At 38.7% G+C, this 22973-nt stretch overlaps 1 protein-coding gene across 1 annotated transcript; it reads right to left on the bottom strand.

The window, feature by feature from the left end:
- Window positions 1–779: 779 nt before the first annotated feature.
- On the bottom strand, window positions 780–22445 carry NBN (nibrin). Its single transcript, XM_071554206.1, has 16 exons — window positions 22317–22445; window positions 20710–20843; window positions 16872–17017; window positions 16011–16170; window positions 15486–15589; window positions 14688–14805; window positions 14108–14298; window positions 12976–13076; window positions 11366–11501; window positions 10668–10931; window positions 9934–10402; window positions 8238–8309; window positions 7415–7570; window positions 6306–6419; window positions 4786–4835; window positions 780–1052 (listed from the first exon to the last, which is right to left on the bottom strand). The coding sequence occupies exons 1-16, from the start codon at window positions 22345–22347 to the stop codon at window positions 1022–1024; spliced, it is 2277 nt and encodes a 758-aa protein (XP_071410307.1). The 5' UTR covers window positions 22348–22445; the 3' UTR covers window positions 780–1021.
- Between the last annotated feature and the right edge of the window lie 528 nt (window positions 22446–22973).

Here is a 22973-nt window from a genome sequence, read left to right as displayed (position 1 = left end):
TCTCGCAATGCTGTTCTTCAAATTTAATACAACAGAGAGCCTTCAAATAGCTCAACTTATCTTGCCTGCATGCTCTGAGCTCTTGGCAGAGGAAATAGTTTTGTTTGTGTGTACTTAAATTTAATTACATCAACCAGATTACTTCCTCACATGAGGAAGCCTCTTGAAATGGATGCAATGGAGCTACTGTCCATCTTTATGCTTCAGACAGCTGAGCAGGAAGACTGGAAGGCACTCCTCACTGTACTTCCAGAGGAATTTCTCAGATTGCAAATTCTCAGATCGTTAAAGTGAGCTTTCATAACCCAAGAATGGGTAGCTGTTTTGAAGGCCATATTTTCACACAGTGATTGCAAAATATAAAGGGACGAGAGAAAGAAATGTGTCAAATAATTTAAAATCCCAAATTGGAGTGCAATAGCTCTCCAACACTTTCTCTGGCTTGGAAGTGGGTTTTAACAAATGAACATTCAAACACACTGATTCAAAGTTTCAAATGAAAATATGTTTAAACAAAAGGAAAAAAAGCTGGTTTTTTTCTGTTTCAAGACCTTCTGTAACAGTAACAACAGTATTTGCTGTACATAATGAACCACTGAGAAGGCTATCATGATCAAGTAACAGCTGCTTTCAGTCTCCATCAATAGATCCCCAATTCTTAAGACAATATCCATGAAAATACCTAACTAACAAAGTCTTTCTAAAAAAAACAGCCTTCCTTTTATTTCTCCAAAATAGTACTGATAAGCAAACATTAGAAATAGCCTAAAATGAAAACCTAAGTAACTAAAGTATTTTATTGAGTATTACTCTGAAATAAAGTCTTGAGAATGTGCAATCCGTAAGTACCAAGCAGTGAAAGAAATTTTTCTTTAATAAAAGCAAGACTTAAAAAACAAGCCTTACAATAACAGATAGTTCAAATGGTCATCTGTGGGAACATCATACATACTGTAACCTGGAAAGCTAAGGAACAGAAAACAGGTTTTGCTAAAGAAACACTGTAAATCCAGGTCACAATTTATCTTCTCCTTTTTACATTAGGATCATATCTGCAACAAAAAAAAGAAAATTTGTCACAAATAAGTAAAAGTTAATAATAGTAAAAGTTAACAATATAATATAAATAGCTTTGTTACACAACAAAAGAATGTCCAGTGTTCAATCCTTTCCCTGACCATGCTCCTATAATTAACTACCATTGCTACAATTTGACTGAAGGATGTGTAAGGTAGAACCTGTGCATGAACTACACATAATCTTTAATAAAATTTTCACTGATGTCCCAGTCAATGAAATCTGATGCATGAACAAGTTTCTCTAAGCTTTAATGTACCTACATTAATTCTTTACTAAAAAAGTGTCACTAAAAAAATAAAAGGGGAGGGAGGGAAAGGGGTGCTGAATATTTACATCAATGTACAACATTTGGCCACAACTCATTCAGACAGAGCCTTTCTGCTGCTTCCTACTCCTACATATAACATTTCTTTGCCTTACCTTCCCCTTTATACATCTTCTGATTGACTGTCAGAAATTTAGTGCTACTTTCTGGATATACTAAATAGCTACCTGATTTACTGCAAAATGCTTTTTAGTTTGCCTCTGCTTGACACTGCTCGTGGCCTTCCCTTTCTTTCCATTTGTGCTTCACCCCCAAAATCATATGTCACTTCTTTGAAATTCTGATGTTTTGTATTCATGCATGAATAATTTATGGCACAACTGAATGATCAGGCAGTTTTACTTCCACTAATTCTACTCTCATTCATCAAGACTTTTTGCTTAGACAGGAAAATGTGACAACTTGTGAGCCAAATTACATCATTGCATAGCTAGAAAGGTATTAGAAGTCACTGTTGTTGCTATACAACTCAGACTTCTGACAAAAAATAAATGCTCTATTATTAACTGTTAATTAACAGAGCACGTTGTTAATGCTGTAAGATTTCCTGAATGGCTCTTATATGTGTTGATATGTAGTATCATGTTTCTTTGACAGTGGTTTGGAAAAAAACATTCCTCTTCACCATATACATTTTTCTACCTAAATGCACAATTTTTAGTGTGAGTCAAATGCAAGGCAGGTGAGAAGTCAAACAGTGGTCACTTGTTTCTTCACATAAAAAACACAGAGAATAATGAAATCTTTGCTAAACAAAGTAAGATCCTTATATTAAACCTCAAACCATTTATTTGATTTTTTTGCTGTAGCACTGTAACATTAGTTGTAACATTTGAATGTGTCCAGGACACCAAATTCTGTGGGAGGCAGAGGAGGGGAGGAAGATAAGCAGACAGGAAAAAGGGATGATACATGATGGAAACCCCTCATCAGAATAACAGCAGCCTCAACCCTGTCTGTGACTGTCTACACAGATGCTGACACAGACAGAGGTGCACATCTTTTCATGTCATTTCCTCCACTTCACCTTCAGCCATTTTCCATGTTAAATGAAGTCTAGATGGTATTTGTCTTCCGGAGAGAAAGCAATCAAACATTATCAGGAAAGGACACTGTACAGTACCCGTGGCCTAGAATGGAGAAAGGACTACAGAGAATCCACTACAGTGAGTGAATGCACAAAAAAACTTAAGACCCTTGTTAGGAACAGTGAGTGGAGGATACAAAGGGCTGGTGCTGTTACTAAACATAATCCATTTATCTGTACTCTTAGCAGATAGTATAATATACTTTCCCTTCCTCCTCTATCTCAGTATGTACCCAACAGCAGCTGATGACACATCTTTTCCTTCCAGCTCCTCTTCCATGACTCTTCTTAATGGCATCTTGAAATGCAATTTTCAGGGGAAATTGCAGCTGTTAACCTTAGAATTATGCCAAGTAGTTTTATTTGAGATTAAGGTCAAAATTAGAAGCAGGTTACAAATGGCTGAACATTAAATTGAGTGATTTAATATTTTTACCTGTGGAAACTTCATGCTTAGAATCAACTTTCATGCTTGCACCTTATCTAAGTTTTCACTGCTGTGTTTCAAAAGGCAACATTAATCAAGACATTTTCAGCCAGTTAATATTCCAGCACATCAATCTAGCTGTACCATGTTTTTATAAATGACAACAGACATATATTTAAAATCTGTATTGAAGATATAAAAACTAGACGAAATGGCAAACTTGGCTTGGAACTTTTTCTAATTACAAAGTGGTTATAAATCAACAAATTAGGACTGCATTTCAAAGTAAATTGGACAGGAAATGAACTGAGAAGGATGATTCTCTCCTTCAGACATTAGGGGAAGTGGTAGACAACTGAAGGGAGGGTTATTGAACGAAAACTGCTGAAAGAGACTGAGTTTTAGAGGCAAAATGTAATGAGTTACAGCAGAAAGCAAGGACAAAAAGCTAACGAGAACTGGGCCTATCAAAGAAATCTCTCAAACTCCTGTGACACAAGAACTGATAAAGGCAGAATCATTGACTTCACTAACACTGCCAAGAGCACAGAATTATCAGTGTCAAAATGCCTCCCCTGCTGAAAACTGGAAAGATGGTAACATGTTGAGAGAGTTTCTAACAGTTAAAAAAGATAAGAGCTCTTTCACTGTGAATGGGTTTGAAAGCAGCTTAAAGTCTCAAAGATAAGGGACACAGGGTGAGAAGGAGTAAGGCCTAAAAGAGTTAAAGTGCCTAGTTCTGCTGAGAAAAAAAAAACAATTAGCAGAATTACTCAAGACATGTTCTGTCCTTTTACCAAGGTAGTTCTGTGCTATCCAGTCAACCAAAGTCTAACACAATAGACTTCTAGGCCATAATTAAGTACACTTAGACATCTGAAACAGGTATGAGAGCCCAGAGCCAAAATTTTGTAGAGTTAAAGCCAAGATTTTTCAAGTTTGACAGGTCATTGAACAAAGAAAAGGCAGAAGTCCAACAGTGATGAAGATGCTTCAAGACCACCTGAGGGATGAAGTCAAGAGACCACTACCCAATTTCAAGCCAAAAGGAAAGCTCCACCCAAGATTTCGCCCAGTCATTAATATGGAAATTACAAGCTGTAACTATGAACTCAAGACTGTATAAATGGCTTATTTTACACAAACAAGGCAGGCAAGCTTTCGCCCAATATGTGAACTGGCTTGCCTCCAACCTTGTTAATAAATATCTTTGCTTCTAAAAAGATAAAAAGCTTCTTAGCAGTTATTAATTTCAAGGAGTTTTTCACTATTACAGGGGATATACTGAAAGAATTACTTAGGGTTTGGCTTTTTTTTAAAATTTTTGTTTTAAATTCTGGGAGCCATTATTTCAAAGATTCAAAAAGGAAAAAGCAGTCCTGCCAATGACTTTTGCACAGAATTAGTACTCTGTTGCTTTAGCTCCCTCAAGTGACCCAGCACAGGGACAGTTCAGTGTCATGGACAGAAAAAAAAGTGGCAAACCCCACCATGGTTTTTTTTCCACATTCAGATGACTGACTTAATGGGAAGATCAAAACACTTCATCAGACTCTAAAAACACCCTGGAATCTTCTGGCCTTTGTGAGCAATGAAGCTTGTGCATATCAACCAGGAAATAGCAACATTTCTGTTTGGGAAGATTCTTACTGAAAAACAAGCAAGTCTGAGGCAAACTGAAAGTCTGAGACATCAGAAAATTTGAGAGAAGTTGTTGAATCACTTTGACTATATTTCATGCATAGGAATACATGGAATTTTGAAAAGAATAGTCAATGCAGTCTCTTACAAAATCAAAATTTGTCAAAAAAAAAGATATGATGCCAAACATACACACTTGTCTAAGTATAAACATAAAACTCTTACCTAAAGAGATCATCAGCAAGTGCTTCTTCTCTTGCATATCGGTTCTGTTCCTGAGAAAGTAAGTTTATTCAATATTTGATTTTTAAGGATGAAGCTAATGAACAATACAGAAAAACAATATATTCCACTAAGACAGTTTTTCCTGAAGAACTAAGTTTTCACTAAGTTAATTAGCATTATTTATACCCAAGGATTAAAAAAAAAATGAGATAATCAAGAAGTGTTGATGTAACTGGATATCGATCAGACTGTGGAAACAGAGTACGACTCATAAGCAAGTATTCTTAAGGAAACTATTGAAAAATAAGAGTGCTTAGAACTGCTATGACAAAATACAGTATTTTTTAGAACTTTTACAAATAAAGGTGAAGATTTTTACAAGAGAATTTTACTCAGGTATTTTCTGTTCTGTTCAAGAGTAGAATATCAATTGTACTGTAGAATTATCTGAACACAGCTAATCATACAGAAGCTCTTTCCATCTCCCTGTCATATTTTACAAATTGCAAGTTTCCATAATGCTTATTTTGCTCATCAAAAAGCAGATCATTAAAAATGACTCTCTTTTAGGTTATTGATTTTGCCTCACATCAGTGTTTCTGATTATATGAATCATGGAATCATAGAATGAACTGGGTGGGAAGAGACCTCGGAGAACATCAAGTCCAACCCTTGACTGAACACCACTGTGACTACCAGATTCATGGCATCCAGTCTCATCTTAAAAATCTCCAGGGATGGCCACCTCTCTGGGCAGGCCATTCCAATCCCTAATTACTCTGTGAAGAACTTCTTTACAATATCCAACCTAAACCTCCTCGGCACAGCTTAAGCCTGGACCCTCTTGTTCTAACAGTGGTTGCCTGGGAGACGAGAGCAACCCCCACCTGGCTACAACCTCCTTTCAGGCAGTTGTAGAGTGATGAGGTCACAACTGAGCCTCCTCCAGACTAAACAACCCCAGCTCCCTCAGCCTCTCCCCAATAGGGACTTACGTTCCAGTCCCTTCACCAGCCTCATTGCTCTTCTGTGGACTTGCTCCACCACCTCAACATCTTTCCTGAACTGAGGGGCCCAGAACTGAACACAATACTCAAGGTGTGGCCTCACCAGCGCTGAGTATGGGGGAAGGATCACTGCCCTGGTCCTGCTGGCCACGCTATTCCTAATACAGGACAGGATCCCATTGGCCTTCTTGGCCACCTGGGCCCATTGCTGGCTCATGTTCAGCCTCCTGTCAATTAGTACCCCCAGGTCTCTTTCTGCCTGGCTGCTCTCCAGCCATTCTGTCCCCAGTGCTGCATATAAAATGAATTCAAATAATCAGCCTTAACACTGAACTTTGACTTTCAGTAACCTTCCTAAAGTACATGTTCCTATGAGCATATGTGGACAGTTCACTGGCTGAGGGTTTATTTCCAAAATAAAATCCTCAAGTATTTCAGTAATGACCACAGTTGGTATGACCACTTACGGAAGTCAAGTTTTTATTTGATCAACTTTAAGAAATAATTTCTTACCTCCATTTCTTGCCTTAACCAGTCTTCTATCTCTCGATTCTTTTTAGCATGGTGGGCAATCAAATCTGATCCTCCAATAATGTATGGAAGTTGCCCTGCCCCTGGATAAGCTACCTGTTGGATAATAAGTTGTTAACAACAACAAGGCAAGCATAGTACAAGTAAAAGATATGTTCTAACAAATTCACAAAGTCTATTCAGATATCACAGAAAAAAGTCATCCAGTCTTTCCTTCAATAACATTCAGAGATCATATATAAAAGCAAGTGAAGTGAAAAAAGCATTTACAGAAATCTATTGACTCCTTCCTTTTACCAGAAGAAATAAACAAAAAAAATCTGATATGTTAAAGATGCTAAATAAGTCCAATAGTACATTAAATGGAATTTGAAATATTGGTAAACAAAAGTTTATATTTGTCAGACTGCATGACCACCTATTACAAAACAGTGGAAAAAATACTATCAGAAATTTAAAATATTTTCTAAAATATGACAGCATACTCCCTGAAAGCTGAGTGTTTAATGATGTAACTCACCTTCTCTACACAATATTTTACTGAAATGTATTTTAATCTTTATTTTATTTTTAATATAAGCTGAAGTAGTACTTTTAGATCAAACATCAAGAATCCTTTTGAAATTGCCTTCAGGACCCAAGCAAGCAATCACCTTATTTTTGTACCATACTAGATTTAGTTCTATTTAAAAATCCAAGATTTACTAGTTAAAATGCAAGATTCCGAAGCAGCATATGCTTTAAACACAGGTCTTAGGAAAAGTGGAATTACTTTTATTAGCTTTTGGAGTTACAACCTGTAGTTATGGCAGCTATCACTGAACTCCTTATTCCAAGTAACAGCTCAGAATAGAGAGTATTTGTATTAGAGAGTATCTAAATAACAACGTAAACCTTTGTCAAACTCATTCTTTTTCAGTCAATCAGCAAAATGTTTGTTAACAGTACAGTATGGTATTTGTTTCTTTCTATAGTTTCTAGCAATTTATTAAAAAAAAAATCTTTCTTAACATATTTCTAAAGTCTCAAGGCAACACTTTTTAGTATTTTTAAATAGTGCCACCTTGTGACTATTTCAAAAACACACCAACCTTTTTGAACATTTTGAAATTTTTCTTTCCCCCATAGCTGGTATTTCCAGTAGAATGACTGTTATGTCTTTGATGGCTGACAACCAGTGATCTAAACTCAGTCAACAGAAGCCTGCTAGGAAGACTGCTGGAGTCATCTTCCAGTTTGCTGTGGTTCTTATGTGGGAAGAAAAAGGAAGAAGCATTCAAGTGTATGAACAGACATACAGCATATCGAACAGTATAAACTTTAGACAAATTACCATGAGCTGAGCTTAACTAAAGTTAGAATTACAAAAGGATGCGGGAAAGCAGCCACAGTGCTAGAAGCTTACAAGAAGTATGAACTTCTCTTTGCTCTGAAAAAGGATCCACAAATGTATGTATGGCAAGACTTCGCAAATGAAGATTTGGGAAGGGCTCTCCCCACCTGGGTGTGCCCTTCCAGCCTGCGCAGTGGATGTTTTAGGTGAGGCACAGCGTGCACAGAACTGGCCCCACCATTTAAGTCCTAAGGTCCATTTGCCACGGCCGAGCGAGCTTGGACAGTGACAGTGAAGTCCTTGGGACTGTCACAGCACCCAGTACTAACCGGGGCTGACCCTGCTGAGCATCCGAGATCTGACGGGATGGGATGGCAGGGAGACATTGAACTGCCAGGGGACGGTCCCCACTGAGACTCAAACTCAGGACCTTGGGATTCAGAGTCCGGAGTGATCTCCTTTACACCATGGGACTGCCCCAGGATCCACAAATATTATGTGTTTAAAAGCAAAATTTCAATGTGTTTTTGTAAAACTTCTCAAAGTTTTCTGTTCAAACTTAAAATTAAATGTTTTCTTACCGAGACTCGTGACTCTTGCTTGATGTTACTTTCAGTTTCTGAAGTTAAAACTGATCCAAGTTCCTCTTCTTTCTATTTGATTAAAAATTATTTTAAATATAAAACTGAAATTAAATGGAAATTTAATTACATCAAATTGTTTTCTGCTCTTTACAGTACAATAAGCATTTGCAAAAAAATGTAAATATTTAGACAGAAGAGAAACTGGCCTGTACTTCAAAATTTTTATGATTTTATGCACATGTAACAATTGTTGGGCTTTTTATCTACTAAAAACAAGTCGCTACTATTTTTTCTTTCTTTTTTTTTCTTTCTTGTACCAGTAGCAAATTTTGTTTATCTGTACTACTTTCAAAATCCTGACAGGTTCTGGAAAACTGTAAATTCTTTTGAATATAGAAGGTAGTGTTTTCATGTACATGTATGCAGAAAGGACATTTTATTACTAGGATAACTAAGTATTCTACAGGTTGATTACTTCCTGTTGTTTAAAACCAGATTTGCTTTACATAAACTATTTTCAATGGTTGAAAAAAAATGAGATCAGCTTTATGCACCCTGTAGGTTTTGAGTCAATTACTCACATTCTCTATCTTGCCAGATACACAAGGTGCATCTATACTTACAGAAAATAGGCAACAAATATTCATGTGGAGCTTTATCATGACACACACAAAAAACAGAAATATAATGAAGTTCAAAATTCACACTTTGTCAGAAGTAAACACCAGTTAAGTATCAACGAAATGTCGAGTTGGGTTGAGCTTGGGATGAACAGACAATTACTAATTCTCATGCGATCCAAGGTATCTTGCCAATTCTAGTTACTCAATCATACATTCAAACTTTTAAACATTTAAAACACTGCCTACACTGTATAAGAACTGGACATTTTAAAATATACAATTTAAATAAACAAAAATTAAACCTGTTCTTTTCTTTCCCTCTTATTTCCCTCTTCATTGTTAATAGTCCAATACTCTCAACATTGTTTTCCTCTACAAATCTGCTTTTCATTTTCTTAATGAAATGACCACTGTTAACCCAAAATCTATTGCTTTTCTTGTATCTCTTAGAAAACTCCCTTAGTCTCAAAAACAAAAATGGAGAAATAATCAAAAAAAGACACAAGCCATGTTTCGGTTTTGTTGTTTTTGTTGGGTTGGTTTTTGTTTTAAAATTTCTCCTACGGGAACTTTAATAATCTTCCACATGATATCTAAAACTTCTGACTTGAAATATGTAGGATTACTGTGGCATTCAACAAAAGAGGTCAACTAAAAGTTTCTTCAGAAAATAAATTACACAAAGGTAATTGAGTACTATTTTAGTATAAATATCAACATTATGATTAACACAGTAATAAACAATATGAAAAGTTTTTCTTGGACCAGAGATATATTTTGCTGTTCTACTTACAGTATTTCAAGTAAAGAGAGGAAAACATTCAGAATACATGCAACTTTCAATTCACAAAAATTAAAAATGCCCAGGAGAATGAAAAAACATTTAGGTAGGTGTAAAACTGCAATGTTCACATGTAGTAGATGAATCAAGGAACTAAAAGTTGATATGGGATATTCAAGCAAACTTTACAAACTCACTTTCTGTATGCAGGCAGCCTCATCCTTTAAGGAGGTAACTGCATCCTTCTAACTGAGCTGTAAGACTAGGCACATGGGAATATAAAACTTACCAATATTTTATTCTCCTCTCTCTGATTTTCTTCTTGACTCCTGCTTCCTTTGGCTTCCAAACACCTTTTTTTTCGTCTATTTCCTTGAGCTTCCTGGTCATGATCTGCCATTTGATCTTCCCAGTCTAGGTCTCTGCTTCCAAACACAATTTCTAGTGATTCTGCATCTTCAGATAAATCATCTAACTTTTTTCTCTTCTGTGGTGCATGATTTTCACTAGAAATGGTTTTAGTGTCTGTTTTATCACTTGTTGGTTTGATACTTTTCCTCATAAACTTTATACCTGTGTCTTCCAATGCAAAATCTGGGTTCGGGTCCAGGATGTTATTTTTATTTTGATGCTGTTTTACTTCACTGTTGCAGACTGATGACGTTGTGGGTTCAGTGCACTTGGAAAGAGGCAATGACTTTTCCTTCAGTTTTGCTAGTTTGGGTACAGATGTTTCCTCTTCTTCTTCAGCTCTTTCCCTTGACCAGAAAGAAAGTACAAAAGCATTTTTGAATATATGAGCAGCTGCTTTTGCAACCTAAAAGCCTCCTGGGTTTTTAGAGACAGCAGTGTAAAATTTAAAGTACTCTTGAGGAAAAGCTTGTCATTCTTGAAATCTGATCTAAAAATTACATTTTTAAGCATGTTTCAAACTGAAAGTACATTGATTAAGGTAAAATTATTTTCCAGAAACAGAAACAATGTAACAATAAGGGAAGCAATGTCAAGAACATATCAACATACCTTTTTCTAGCTACCTGGAAGTAGTTTGTAATTGAGTTAGACCGGTGACGTGAAGCACTCTCGCTTGGTTTAGCAGCTTCTGAAATTTTACATGGTGAGACAGGCTGACTTTTTTGACTCAATCCAAATGTTCTGCTCCCTCTAGATATCAATGTTGCTGCATTTACACTGCCACTTGTGTTAGTGTTTTTCTTTATGGTGGTTGTATCCTGGAAAGCCATTTTCCCTTGTCTATCCATCTGGGGAGTATTCTCTATCTCCATACTAGATTAGCGAGAAAAAAAACCCTAAATGACACACAGGAAGCTACCACAGACAACTGAGAAAACCACTTTTTAAAAAAGCTGTACCTGTACTTTATACTTACAAACAATGTGCTAAAAACAAACTGTAAAATTGCTATGATCAATACATTTTTATCATTGTGAAATGGCTTGAAAATTTGTAATAGTTAAGACAGTCAAATCAGGTACACAGTACCTATATTTGCATGTGCAAGAGTGATGTAAGTCATATGTGATGGCTTTTGTTATCTGGCACTGAGAAACAGAAGTTATGTCACTGCAGACAAGTGACAGCAATTTTGAAGCGCCTTTTCTAACATTGCCTGTCTTTGCCCTTGGCAATGATACAGTTCCTCTGCCACAAAAGACTGCTTTATTTCCAAATATTAGAAACTATTTCCATGAATACTTTACCATGTCTGCTCTTCTGTATCAGCTATGTACAATGTGCTGCTGTCTGCAGCAGTTGGCATTATGGTTTCATCCACAGCCAAACTCTGAGAAATGGCTCCGCCCACAACAGCAGATGCAGCAGCACCTTCAGTTACAGCTGCAAGACCAACACAAGAGAATGAGAAGGTTAATATCAAATCTGTGTTTCTTTGCACCTGCCATCACACATTAGTATCTGATCAGGTGAGATTCCTATAAAATTATTTTAAGCAATTTTAATATAAAAAAATTAAGGAGATTTATTGATTTAAAAAACCCAAAAGAAACAGTTTTAAAAGGACCATGTTTTAGTTAAAAATTCCATTGAATTAATTAACGGAATTTTGCTTAAATAAAAATGAAGCATAATGGGAAATCATGTATTAACACATATAGAACATACATAATAAATCATGCGATATATATTTTATGCAAAACTGTCAAAGCCCAAAATTCCTTACATTTACGCCTTTATGATGTTCTCTAACATGTAGATTATTGTATCTGTGATATAAGTTTTTTTAACTGCAAACACAGCTCTCTTTAAAAGTCTGATATAGAGTTCACTTAGACAATTTAATCAAACAACTTTTATCCAACTGAATCATTCAGACTGAAACAAGAAGCAGTATTTCTAATTCATTCCATGTCTGCAAGGTAAGAATCTTAAAATTTAACCTGAGAATTAACTGCATATTATTTTCTAAACTAACTGTTCAGACAACAGATCATATACAAGTTATTCATACAAGAATATCAGTCAACCAAAAGATTTTTCATGGCTCTGCGAGTGCTGCATGTATGTCTTTCTCTCTTTAAAACATATTTCCGAGTAAGTAATGTTCCCACACATAAAGACAAATTTTGATTTAAAAAAAAAAATTGTAGGATTTGCTACCTGATACAACACTTTGTAGAACAAATAAAACCTGTAAAAGGTAACAGTAAAAATTTTATAGAAACAAACCTTATGTGGAAAGAAAAAAGAAGAAGCATTCAAGTGTATGAACAGATATACAGCATATCAAACAGTATAAACATAGACATATTATCATGAGATGAGCTTAACTAAAGTTAGAATTACAAAAGGATGTGGGAAAGCAGCCACAGTGCTAGAAGCTTACAAGATGTATGAACTTCTCTTTGCTCTGAAAAAGGATCCACAAATGTATGTATGGCAAGACTTCGCAAATGAAGATTTGGGAAGGGCTCTCCCCACCTGGGTGTGCCCTTCCAGCCTGCTCAGTGGATTTTTTAGGTGAGGCACAGCGTGCACAGAACTGCCCCCACTGTTTCAGTCCTGAGGTCCACCTGCCATGGCCGAGCGAGCTTGGACAGTGACAGTGAAGTCCTTGGGACTGTCACAGCACCCGGTACTAAGCGGGGCTGACCCTGCTGAGCATCCAAGATCTGACAGGATGGGATGGCAGGGAGGCATTGAACTGCCAGGGGACGGTCCTCACTGAGACTCAAAATCACGACCTTGGGATTCAGAGTCCGGAGTGTTCTCCTTTACACCACAGGACCGCACCACAAAATGAAATACTGCCTCTTTAAGGCTGTTAACTTATTACTACCCTTCTTTCAATTACCTTTGCTACCAGGCTGCTTTTGAGGGTTGCAGTATTTTTCTGTAGACATGAAGATAACTGCCAATCCAATTTCTGCCTCTGGAATAGCCCTGAGATTCTTCCTATTTATAAACAAATAAAAAATCAAAGACAAAAAAAAAGTTTTTCAATACAGATTCAAAGATGAACAGGCAAATGGGTACAGGTAGGCAAAGTACAAAATGTTCCATTTCTCCTTTCAAAAAACATCAGTCCACATGATAATTTTTCACAAGTCAGCATAAGTATCCTTCATTATAGCCATGTCCTATACATATGAACTCCCATGTTTCCTGCACCTGTAGTCACTGTCTAGTCCCAGTAATTTGGCCAATACATCTCTCCCTACCAGATTTTTGGGTATTTAACCCACTATGTTCTCCCTTTGATTCAAAAATGTGCGAGTGGAAAAATGACTTGAAAGATTTGAGGCACACACATGCATACTCCATTCTTCTGTACTACAGCCATGAGAAGAGCTTGAGTAGTCTTCTTTATCTAGCAGGAAAATTTTGGGGAACTAGGTTTATTGTAAAAAGGATTGAGATTTTGTCTTCTTTCATTTTTTACTAGAATGGCATAATGAAAATCCAAACATATATAAAATATGCAATCTTCTTTCTCAAAGAAAACCTACCACCAAAACAGAAACTCATTTTCATTAAACAGAAGCTGCTCTTCAGAAAGACTGTATGCAAATAATTACACAACAATGAACCACACGACCTCAAGGTGCCATCTCGTCTCTTTTTGATCAAATACATTTATTGAAATACCATAATTACCTATTTTCCATTCTTAGAATATATTAACTTCTTTTAACTTGCTGTCTGTAATTTCAAAGAAGTTTCACAACAATGGATTTTTGTAGAACTAGATACTTTAAGAAAAAAACAACCAAAACCGCAATCAACAAATTCTCACAGAGCTGCCAAGTCCTTGCTTTTATGCTTCAAGAAATTTTAGTTACTGTGCTAAATACTTGAAGCAATGAAAAAATGTCCTCTTTATAAGGAGTCTCCTGGTTAAACATGTATGCAAACACCATGACTAAGTCTCTGCAGAAATTCTGAAATTACCCCACTGCTGTACAAACAAGAGAACAAGGCTGCACCTTTGCAAGATGGTCAGAATGGATTCAGTCCAGTTTCTCAGAGAGTCAGATCCTGGGTTCTGAGAGTTTGTCAAACCCACATCAACAACACAGACTTCAGGAGAAATTAGTGAGGGCATTTCTTCTCTTCCTTCTGTCATCAACTTCACTTCCCCTCCTCCAAGAATAACTGCTGGACCCAGTTTCTTATGCTAAAAAGATAATGCAAATTAAAAAACCCAAACTTAAAATACAATCCATTTAGAAGTATCAGAATATTGAACTATAAACATAGTGCTTCTCACTGATTACTGCAGATGCAGTATGTTCTATTTCTCCTTTATATTTCTTCTTGCTTAGGCCACTGTATTGCAGGATAAATACACAGAAATCCTTCTTTTCCTGATAAATCCAGATTGAGTGTGGATTCACAGAATATGCTGAGTTGGAAAGGACACACAGGGACCATCGAGTCCAATTCCTAGCCCTCCCTGCACAGGACCATCCCCAGGAGTCACACCATGTGCCTGAGGGCCCAATTCAGAAACAAATCTGTGCTCAGTTACCCTTGTAGTATTTTTGCAATGTGAAGACTGATTACCTGCTTGGCAGACAGAAATACAAAAGTTTTTCCACTGAATATTTTTTTCCTTTCATGATGCTCAGATAAATCTAGTTTTTCAGTGCCAATGGAAGGTTCATCAACTGGGGGATAAAAGCTGCAAGGACAGAAAAATAAAGTTACAAAATTCAAATTGCTTATCAGTACTGGCTCATAGTCCTTTCTGGTTTAGAGCAAAGCTCTGAAACTAAAATACTGCATTGCTCTGTTACAACTATCGATATAAATATTTTTGAAAGACTGTTAGGAAGAAACAGAGCCCCTAATTTCTCAACACCTAAGATAAGACCAGGAGTTTCTACTTCAGTAACTAAGACAACACTTTTAGGAATGTATTCAAACACTCTGCTGTACACATGTTTACATTCTCACTAACAAGACTGACAAATGAGACTGTAACCTCATCCTTACTCTAGATAATAATAACATTTGGCACAATTTCTTTTATAAAAACATTATTTATTTTTATGTATCAACTCCCAAAAGCATTTGAAAAGCTTTCAAACTCACCAATAAAAAAAGTTCCTATTTAGAGACAGAACATCTTTAAGCGTATAGTCAATTCCAAGAGCTCATTTTATAACCTCAGGCATGAAAACAAGAAAACTGCTTGACTATTAAAATGTGTCATATTAAACATTCTTCCACAAAGAAGGTTACTGTGAATCAAATATTTTGTCAAAAATTATCAGATAAACAAACATGTAGTTACTTGATAATCTAACTCCCATGAATTTACTTCTGTGACCCAGTAAAAATGATGATTTGGCAACTTACCTTTCATGATTTGGCAACTGTTGCCTGGATTGAATAGATCTGATTAATTCAACAAAAAACTCTGGTTTTATAATTGGTCGAGCACAAATCAAAGCACAAATAGTCTGAAAAGCCAGAAAACATACATTTACTGCACGGAAAACATTCAGATACAATATGGTTAAACTGACATTAACTTTTTAAGATCTTAGATGTGGAAAATGTCACATGAACAAAACAATACTGATTTTTGCTACTGGAGAACAGGACAGTTTTGCTTCTAATATCCTAACTTTTAACAGGTGTCTTGAAGAAAGTTATGAAAATGTAGAAGACAACTGATGAAAATCAGTAAGTCTTCAAAACTGACTTATTTCATTTTCTTTCCCTCCAACCTCCCATCAACATACACCTCTTCTAAACTTGGAAGAGTTGACTAGAGAAAAGGGGGTTTGTAGAGAAAAACTTTGAGCAGGTCTAAAATTTAAGTCGTGTTTGTAGAAAAATGGCAAAGCAACACTATTGATATGCAAAAGTTCAACATACCTTAACAGTAACTTTCACTGATACCATGACAAGGTGGGTACACTCTTTTGTCCATTCATTCACTACATGGCCTCCAAGCTGCTGGATGGCTTGATTTAAAGCAGCTTTTTGAGCTACATCTAAACATGAGGAGCAGACAACCAAAGGTTCATATTCCACTCTGCAAAGAACAAGTAGAAGTAAATTGCTTTAGTTATATCAGTCAATTATTATGATGAACAGAGCTCACTTAACTATCACGTTTGAGTCTCAGGGAAATCTGAAGAAAAAAACAAAAACACCCATACAAAGTTTCCTGAAGAGAAAGTAAAGATCAATTTTTATTCAGAAAAATTAATGACATTTTGACCTGATGTCAGTGAAAGATCCAGAAGTCTGTAGAAATATTTCAGACATCACACAGAATTGGTGCATTAAAAATATTGCAAAGTCTGGGAATATCAAAAGGTATGTAAGTGTGTGTTTCCAAAGGCAAAAGTATGCTCAGCACAACAGTTCACCAACAGACTAGTAACTAAAAAATACAAGTATTGTAGAATGCAAGTTCAAGTAACTTTTTTCCTAACATTGCCACTACCCTTGACCATAAGGCTGTTTATATTTGTAGATCCTCAATATGGAATTAAACATATCAAATTCCATAACTTGACTTGGTAGAGTCTACAAATCTCTTATTGTCAAAATAAATTGTATTATAAAAATATATTGGAAGACTATTTCAGAAACAGGTGTGGTACACAGGCAAAATGCTACTTGTCTCCTTAGCTTCCTAAAAATTCATCTCTGCTGTATTGCTTGCAGTCATATGACGTGCTTAAAAATGGAACTTTTTACTTGGTATTTTATAATCAAAGCACTTACCTAAACTTGCTCTCAAAGACTCCGAAGTTGATTCTGTCACCAGACTGCAAAGACACTGTAGTGCCATTGAGCTTTGATCCATTAACGAAGGTACCATATTTAGATGTATCTTTTACTGTTAATATAGGGACTGAGAGAGACTGATTCTGAAAACAAACATAAATAAGCCATTACAGTTTATCAGGTTACTGTCATAATGGATCAAAGCAGTGGATAAATAAGAAGCAGCCCACAAAATACCATCTTAAATAAAGACTTTGGACAATGAGACTGGCCACACGTAATGACTCATTTTCTGGTTTTTACTGTGAAGGAATGAGAGAAAACACACAAGTTTTTAGCTCCAGGCTGTCTGTGCTTCTGACACTCAATCCTTTTGGAGACTGTGCAAGGCCCAAAGCCTCTGACAGTGCAATTTAGCAAGGCTCCCAGATTTATTATTAACATATTTATCTACCATTCAGCCCTTTCCCTCACTTCCTTCCATGAAGACTGCTTGTCTTCCCCAAGCTCCAGGGTATGGGAACATCAGCATCTCTTGACAAGAGGTTAGACACTGTCAGATTTCCAAAATGGTTCACAAGCCAATGAGAACACTGTTAGCTTGTTTTTATGAAATTCTGCCATGCAGTTATATGCTATTTCACAGAATCACAGAATGGTGAGGCTGGAAGGGACCACTGAAATCATCTAGTCCAACCTGCCTGCTCAAACAGGTTTCCTTAGAGCACATTACTGAAGATTGTCTCCAGATAGTTTTGTAGTATCTCCATAGATGGCAATGCCACAACCTATCTGGGCAACCTGTTCCAGTGCTCAGTCACCCATACAGTAAAAAAGTTCTTCCTCATGTTCAGGTGGAATTTCCTGTGTTCCAGTTTCTGTCATTGCCTCTTGTCCTATTGCTTGACACCACTGGGAAGAGCCTGGCTCCATCCTCTAGACACCCTCGCTTCAGATACTTATACACATTAATAAAGTCCCCTCTCAGTCTTCTCTTCTCCACACTATATAGGCTCAGATTCCTCAGCCTTTCCTCTTAAGGGAGGTTCTCCAGGCTCCTAATCATCTTCATAGTCCTCCACTGGATTCAATTAGCATGATCAGTATAAAAAGGACAAATACATTTTATGTATTTTATTTCAAACTCAATATAAGGTTAAAAAAGCCATATAAAAAAAACCGCCTTTCGTCTTGCATGCAGTAAGCTCCAACAGAAACTTCGAGACATCCAGAACAAATGGTGGCTCGACCTAGCAGAAAAGACACAACTACGCGCAGATTTGGGTGACCAAAGAGGATTCTATGAGGCCCTGAAAGCAGTGTACGGACCCACACACCAGGTTCAAAGCCCCCTACTCAGTGCAGATGGTCAACTGCTTCTAACAGATAAAACGTCCATCCTGAACCAATGGTCTGAGCACTTTCAGACTCTCTTCAGTGCCAACCGTGTAGTCCAAGGCTCAGCAATTCAGCACATTACACAACAACCGGTGAAACATGAATTGGATGCAGCCCCTACTAAGGGAGAGATACTCAAGGCCATACAACAGGTGAAAACTGGCAAGGCAGCTGGCGTTGATGGAATTCCACCTGAAATCTGGAAGCATGGAGGTCAAGCACTCCATGCCAACTTCCATGGGCTTGTTGTGCGTTGCTGGGAACAAGGGGAACTACCACCAGGTCTCTGTGATGCAGTCATTATCACCCTGTACAAGAAGAAAGGAGAAAAATCAGACTGCTCAAATTAACGAGGTATTACTTTGCTCTCCATTGCTGGTAAAATCCTTGCAAGAATACTTCTGAACAGATTAGTACCCACTATTGCAGAAGATCTTCTACCTGAAAGCCAGTGTGGTTTCAGAGCCAATAGGAGCACCACAGACATGGTGTTTGTTCTCAGACAACTACAAGAGAAGTGTAGGGAACAGAACAAAGGTCTCTATGTAACCTTCGTTGACCTCACCAAAGCTTTCGACACTGTGAGCAGAAAAGGCATGTGGCAGATCCTGGAACGTTTAGGATGTCCCCCCACGTTCCTCAAAATGATCATCCTGCTACATGAGGATCAGCGCGGACAAGTCAGATATGGCGATGCACTCTCTGAGCCCTTTCCAATAACTAATGGTGTGAAACAAGGTTGGTTCTTGCACCAACTCTATTCACAATCTTCTTCAGCATGATGCTCCAAAGAGCCACAGCAGACCTCGATGAAGAAAACTGCATCTACACCCGATATCGTACCGATGGAAGCCTCTTCAACCTAAGGCGACTGAAGGCCCACACCAAGACCCTGAATCACCTTGTCCGTGAACTGCTCTTTGCTGATGACGCCGCCCTCGTTGCTCACACAGAAGCAGCTCTGCAGCGCTTGACATCCTGCTTTGCAGAGGCTGCTGAGGTTTTTGGGCTGGAAGTCAGCCTGAAGAAGATGGAAGTTCTCTACCAACCTGCACCTCAAGAAGTCTTCCATCATCCTCACATCACCATAGGCAATTCAGAGCTTAAGTCAGTCCAGCAGTTCTCCTGTCTGGGAAGTATCATTTCCTCAGACGGTAAGATTGACAAAGAGATAGATAACAGGCTAGCAAAGGCATACAAAGCCTTCGGAAAACTCCATAAAAGAGTCTGGTCCAATGAACACCTGAAGAAAAGTACAAAGATTAGTGTCTACAGAGCCACTGTACTGTCTACTCTTTTATATGGCTCTGAATCCTGGGTCATCTACCGCCACCACCTGCGGCTTCTCGAATGCTTCCATCAGCGCTGCCTCCGTTCAATCCTAAACATCCACTGGTCTGATTACGTGACCAATGTGTCCGTTCTTGAACAGGCAGGGGTCAGCAGTATTGAGGCCATGCTGATGAGAACACAGCTGCGCTGGGCAGGGCACGTCTCCAGGATGGAGGATCACCGCCTTCCGAAGATTGTGCTCTATGGTGAACTCGCCACCGGCTGCCACAAGAGAGGAGCCCCGAAGAAGAGATACAAAGACTCCTTGAAACAGCACCTCAGCCTTGGCCATATTGACTGCCACCAATGGTCCACTCTGGCCTCCAATCAGGATTCATGGAGACACACCATTCACAACGCTGCTGCTTCCTTTGAGAATGCACGGAGAGTCAGTCGTGAGGAGAAAAGACAATGCAGAAAGAACCGTTCCTTGCCAATGTCACCTAGGGAGACGTTCCGCTGTGCCTTTTGTGACCGGACCTGCCTATCCCATATCGGCCTTTTTAGCCACCAGCACGCTTGCAGCAAGCGTGGGTAGTGCTCTTCTCAAATCTTCGTTTGCGAAGCCTAGCCATGATAATGATGATAAGGTTAATAAATGAAATTCATGCTGACAGGCTTCAAAATATCAATAAACATTGCAGCACCCAAGTGACAGTAAACTGCTGTTTGCTAATTCTCCTTGGTACATTTTATTTTCCATGTCCTAAGCAAACACAGAATTCATGATGCAAAATGAAGCAGAAACTAAGCCTGCAGTAAGACAACTGAAGCACTTTCCAGAACCAAGACCTAAAACTTGCCTATGTAAAAAATTTAATTGCAAAATTTTCCTGTTATGATTATTTTAATAAAAATACCTAATGAATCGTCACTCTGGGATAAAAGGGAGCTTGGACTACTGAAATTATGCCACTAAATTTCTCAACAAAGGCAAGTCAACCTAAGGGGAAAAAAAATTTTCAAGATTGAAAAAGAACAGGTGATCAACAGTTCTATTCCAAGCATAAAATGCTGGTGAGAGCAAAATGAGAACATGCATAGTCATGGCAGACTGAATTATCACCCAGTGCATTGAAAACGCAGTAAAATGCCGGCTATTTACAGAGGTTGTTTCAGGACGGGTCACTGTCAGAACTGCATGGCTTCGACTGATGGACTGATCATCCTGAATTAAAATGGCACAGTTTTTGCGGCCAACAACATATTCTGTACCACTTAGAAGGCGATATGGTTCTCCTAGAAATAAACAAGAAACAGAAAAATATCAGTTTACAAAAAACGCCAACATACCCAAAGCACATAGGAAACATTCATCAGTTTGTAGCGTTATCTGAGACTCAATTCTGTCATGAATGATTTACTGGGCTGATTAGAATTATGCATTTAGTTTATAGACAAACCATGTTTCTTCCTCTCTCCCTTGATCTGTCCATTCTAAAAGGGTAGATTTATTATAAACAAAGCAGTTGGAAAATGGACAACTTGCTTTTTTCAAGGACATTGTATATTTACTAATACTGTGCCTTTTAAATTTTCTCCTGTATTACTTTTTGAAGATTAAGTGCTACATATGGAAGAAAAAATTACAGTGAAAGACAGCTTTTCCAGATCTCACCTTTTTGAGGGTACAGAATTTTTGAGGGTATAGAATTTATTTACATGACTGATTGAGAGGAAAATGTCCTCCTAATGAATCTGAGGAGATCTGCAGTGTAGATCAAACTGATCCTTAGTAAGTTCAGTCTCGGATCGATGCTTTAGCTTATCTGGGTACCACACAGAACATATGGTGGCTTCCCAGTGAATGGACTGACTCCATGCCAAAGGTGTGCTACCACTGGTCAACAGAACCAGAAATGGTTCTGGATGAAAATGAGTGGCTACAAATTAAATGCTAGTTACCAACACTACTCAAATAACTTTCTAAATATGAACTGTGCAGAAACAATCAACCTGAATTGGCTCTTGATCATGAGTTTTCCAGGCAGTAGGAGACAAGTCAATGCATTTCGATAGGATTAGGTACTGTTGTCACCAGGAGACAAATCAAACATCCAAAATTCAGTCCCAGTGAACAAGGAAAGAGAGCAGATGTAGTTGTGATAGAACTTTTCCTTATACAGTAAGCACTTCCGAAGGAATGTATTTATTATATTATACCTACTATCAAAGTTCCTATGGAGAAGGAAACATGCAGAACAGTACAGGGGCAATTTAGTTTTAAAACTCTGCATACAAGAAACGCCATGAAGTTCATTTGGTCCTTGAAACATCAATACAATAGAGTTAAACATCGTTTCTGAGAGACACCCGAGGTTCACTGCTGCCTCAGAGCTCAACTCTTCAGGTATTTCAAAGCAGCACCTGAAATCACTGAACACAGGTTCGCAAAGGCCTATCAGATTTAACAGGAGCTGCGTTCTGCAGTGCTCCAGGGAAAAGTGGAGGGTGAGACACGGGCGAGCGCCTGTGGCAATGAGGGCTTCGCCACCAGCGGCCCAAGGCGGCTGTGCCGGAAGAAGCAGGGACAGAGTGCCCGGCCACAACCAGCCCGGCGGCAGCAGAACCGGCAGCGCTCCCGGGTGGGCCGGCGGGCTCCGGCCTCGCACGGCCCCGGGACGCGAGTAGGCGCCGGCCGAGGTGGGGCTGGTGGTGCCAGGGCCCGAGCACAGCCCGCCGGAGCGGCAGCGGCGTCAGGCGCTCCCTCACCTTTTCCTGAGGCGGGTACCAGCTTCCACATCCTGCAGCTCCGCCCGGGACGCCGCAGCGAGCCGGACCGAGGCCGGGACAGGGAGCGACAAACCTCTGCGCTGCTGCCACCCCAGGGCCAAGGGGCGGGGGGGGGCGGGGTGAGGGCACCGCCTACCGGGGCCGCGGAACCGCTGCAGCCACCGCCCTGCGCGCGCATGCGCAGCTCCGGGATCGACGTGTCTCTGGGATCGGGGTGTCTCCGCTCCGCGCCCGGTACCTCCCGTATTCCCAGTACCCCCGCGATCGGGTCTTTATTAAATCTCTATGTTCTTAGAGCTACGATGCTACTTCCCCTCCCCCTTGCCCTCTCATTCCTTACGGGAAGATAAGACTGCAGGTTTCTCTGCTTTATTACCCAGGTTGTGCAAATGGGTAGGTATCAGTCAGTCATTATTTTCCGATCAGCCACTCTATGTGCTCAACACAGATAAATGTCTTGTTATCTCAACATAATCCTCTGTCGCTGAATAAGGCCTAGTGTTCACAGACTGCTCAGGTCTTTTCTGAACTCCATGGACAGTGCTGAATTTGAAATGAGGAATTGTAGGAAGATGCTGAAATGAATTCCAAAACCAGCACTGGACAAACACCTTAAACAACTCAGAGACTCAGCTG

This window comes from Pithys albifrons, chromosome 4 (genome assembly GCF_047495875.1).
Source record: "Pithys albifrons albifrons isolate INPA30051 chromosome 4, PitAlb_v1, whole genome shotgun sequence".
NCBI classification, from domain to species: domain Eukaryota; kingdom Metazoa; phylum Chordata; class Aves; order Passeriformes; family Thamnophilidae; genus Pithys; species Pithys albifrons.
This window is presented reverse-complemented; position numbering and strand designations above follow the sequence as displayed.